Below are 3,121 nucleotides of genomic sequence, written 5' to 3'. Positions count from 1 at the left end.
AGTCACCTTTGTATGGTGGGGTGCTCTCCAAACAAACATCATCATTTTCTGAATGATGAATTTCAATATCGAAATGCCATTGAGGTGTATCAGAGTCCAAATCATCAAGCCACAATGAGCTATAATAATTAAGCCTTACAACCTTTTTGGTTTGAGTCGAGCAGTCCAAGTCCTTAACCTCGTATTCTATGGAGAAAATGTCCGCAGAGTTCGGGTTGTCAATAGCGGATAAGGCTCGACGATTTTTAGCCGCTCTTGTCCATACTGGGGCGGAGGGTGATGAAACTGGTACAATAATTGTTTTATTCATTAGATCAGAATTATTTCTAAGACCAACTTGGTCTTGTTGGGAGTCATCATCACTATCATCATATATTGGAGGGTTGTCCGATGTTAAAATTGCGTCATCAGTATCAGACGGCTGTCCGTTCATTGCAGGCTGGGACGCCTGAAGCGACCGACGTAGAGACGAGTGTAAAGGTGCGGTCGGCAAATCCCTGGATACAGTATCAGGGATAGCCTCGGTCGTTGAAGTTGTAGTCTCCACTTGTTTAGCCGCTCTTTTTGCTGCTAATTGTTTTTGATGCAGACGAATGGATGGTGGGGTGGTCCGGTTGTAACGTGCCACCTTGTGGTTAATATAGCACGGACGAAGATTAACCATGCCATCAGCAGGGGGGGAAAGGAAATTTCCGGTAAAGGTTCGGTTGGTGATGGGACCAAAATATCCGAGGCTTGGTTTTGTGCAAAATACACGGTGCGTTAACGTGAGGGTAGACCGTTACGCATGTAAGTTGGTTTAATGCATGTGGGAGGTGCACCACGAGATTCAAACCAGTCGAATATGGCTCGATCTGTTACTTCGCCGGGAAGTCGAACCAAATCCACATAGTAAATTGAGCCATATTTAAAAATACGTGCTATTTGGATTGTTGAGCCAAAGAAGTCAATGACACTTGGCTCAATTTCGAAGCCATGTAATGAGACGCATAAGTAAAGCGAACACTAGCATTAAGGATAATAAAAAAATCCTGTAGAAGCCCGGCTTGACGTGCATCCTTCCATACTTGGGGTTGTATGTCCGTTGCCAGTTCGTCCAACAAATCCGCCAGATGTTTCTTTCGGATTACTGCAGGGCATAGGATCCACATACGGTGTAATTCACTGGCGTAGGAGCTAGCTTAAGCGCATTGCTCCGTAGCGCATCGAAGTTTAATGAGGCTAATTCGGCATCACTGGCGGCGAGGAGTTAGTCCGTTAGGACTTGGCGAGGGTAATAAGCTCGTGGTAGTTTTGATGCAATAGGCATCTTTTGTATATATATTTTTTTCTCTCTTTTATATGTAAATGTAGTATGATTTTTTTTCGCTTTACTATGGAGTGTTAGCTTTTAGGCTCTAAACTCCGGTAAAGTCGACGCGGGTGACTGACTGCAGTTTAAGTGCAAACGAAGACTTTGAGGGATTTTACCACACAAAATCTCGAGAGTTTCAACTGTGAGCCACGCAACGTAAAGTGTACCTTAATACACGGCGTATTGCGGCTGCAGTCCTTAAACTAGGAAATTAAGCCCGTATACCCCTTGAACGGTGGCTCTCAAGTCCTCTCAATCAGAATGCAATATGCCCTAGATATCAGGAAACGGGGGTAATAGTCCAGGAAAAAAGCGCGTATACCTTGTTGGGGTAACGGCAGCGAGTGTAGGCACAGAGTGGACAGTATACGTTAAACAGCAAAAACCGCGAGGTTAGAGCTGGGCAGCGTTTGAACCGAGAGGTCAAGCGAAGTCCGCGCCACGAAGGTTTTCGAAGCGGGATAAGCGAAGACAGAAGGAGGGTGCGAGTGGACAGTATACAGATGGGGTCTGAACACTGTCGCAAGGGTGGCCTTTTCTTGTGCACGTGTGCGGGAGAAGGCAAATTGAGAACTGGAGGGCAAGGCTGATGCCAGCAGCCGCGGTAATTCCAGCTCCAATAGCGTATATTAAAGTTGTTGCAGTTAAAAAGCTCGTAGTTGGATTTCTGTTTTGGATGTCCGGTCCGCTTCCTTTAGAAGTGTGTACTTATGGATGTTCGAAGCATTTTTTGTGAGGCTGCCTTTCTGCCATTATGTTGGTGGGCTGGTGGGCTTGCATCCTTTACTGCGAAAAAAATATAGTGTTTGAAGCGGGCTTAGTTCATTTGAATACATGGAATAACAAGATATGACTTTGGTTTGCACATCAGAGTAATGATTGATAGGGGCAGTTGGGGTTACTTATATTTCAGCGTCAGAGGTGAAATTCTTGGATCGCTGAAAGATGAGCTTTGGCGAAAGCATTTACCAAGGATGCTTTCATTAATCCAGAACTAAAGTTAGGGGATCGAAGATGATTAGATACCATCGTAGTCATAATCATAAACTATGTCGACTCGAGATTGGCAGTCGTTTACTTTAAATGACCTTGTCAGCACTGTATGAGAATTCAAAGTCTTTGGGTTCCGGGGGGAGTATGATCGCAAGGCTGAAACTTAAAGGAACTGACGGAAGCACACCACCAGAAGTGGAGCCTGCGACTTAATTTGAATCAACACGGAGAGCTTACCAGGTCCAGACAGTAAGAAATTGACAGGTTTAGAGCTCTTTCTTGATTCTATTGGTGGTGGTGCATGACCGTTCTTAGTTGGTGGTGGTGCATGACCGTTCTTAGTTGGTGGAGTGATTTGTCTGCTTAATTCCGTTAGCAAAGAGAACTTCGCGTGCTAAATAGTTTTGCTTACCATTTTTGGTAGATTGAGGACTTCTAAGAGGGACTTTTGAGTAATCAAACCAAAGAAAGCTGTAGGCAATGATAGGTGTGGATATCCTTAGATGTACTGGGCCGCACGCGCGCTACACTGATGCGTTCAACGAGTATACCACCTTGATCGATAGGTCTGGGTAATCTTGTGAACGCGTATCGCGCTAGGGATAGACTGTTGCAGTCTTGAACGAGGAATTCCTAAGAATTGCAAGTCATCAGCTTGCGTTGTTTGTTCGCACCGCCCGTTGCACCTACCGATTGAATGACTCGGTGAAAAATTGGGACCGTGAGTTCGCTTGCTTTATTGTGAATGACTGGTGGGAACTTTTTAAACCTCGT

The 3,121-nt window shown here is 45.0% G+C and overlaps 1 protein-coding gene across 1 annotated transcript in view; it reads right to left on the bottom strand.

Annotated features, from left to right (window-relative positions):
- The window catches only part of PHALS_09001 (uncharacterized protein), a gene marked incomplete at both ends in the record, with an annotated part of 916 nt that extends 252 nt beyond the window's left edge, over positions 1 to 664 (bottom strand). Inside the window, one exon of the mRNA XM_024724451.1 lies at positions 7 to 664. Within this exon, the coding sequence (XP_024575327.1) occupies positions 7 to 664 (658 nt within the window). The remainder of the gene's footprint in view (positions 1 to 6) is intronic.
- Positions 665 to 3,121: the final 2,457 nt, after the last annotated feature.

This window comes from Plasmopara halstedii (assembly GCF_900000015.1).
Source record: "Plasmopara halstedii genome assembly, contig: Scaffold_323, whole genome shotgun sequence".
Taxonomy (NCBI): domain Eukaryota; phylum Oomycota; class Peronosporomycetes; order Peronosporales; family Peronosporaceae; genus Plasmopara; species Plasmopara halstedii.
This window is presented reverse-complemented; position numbering and strand designations above follow the sequence as displayed.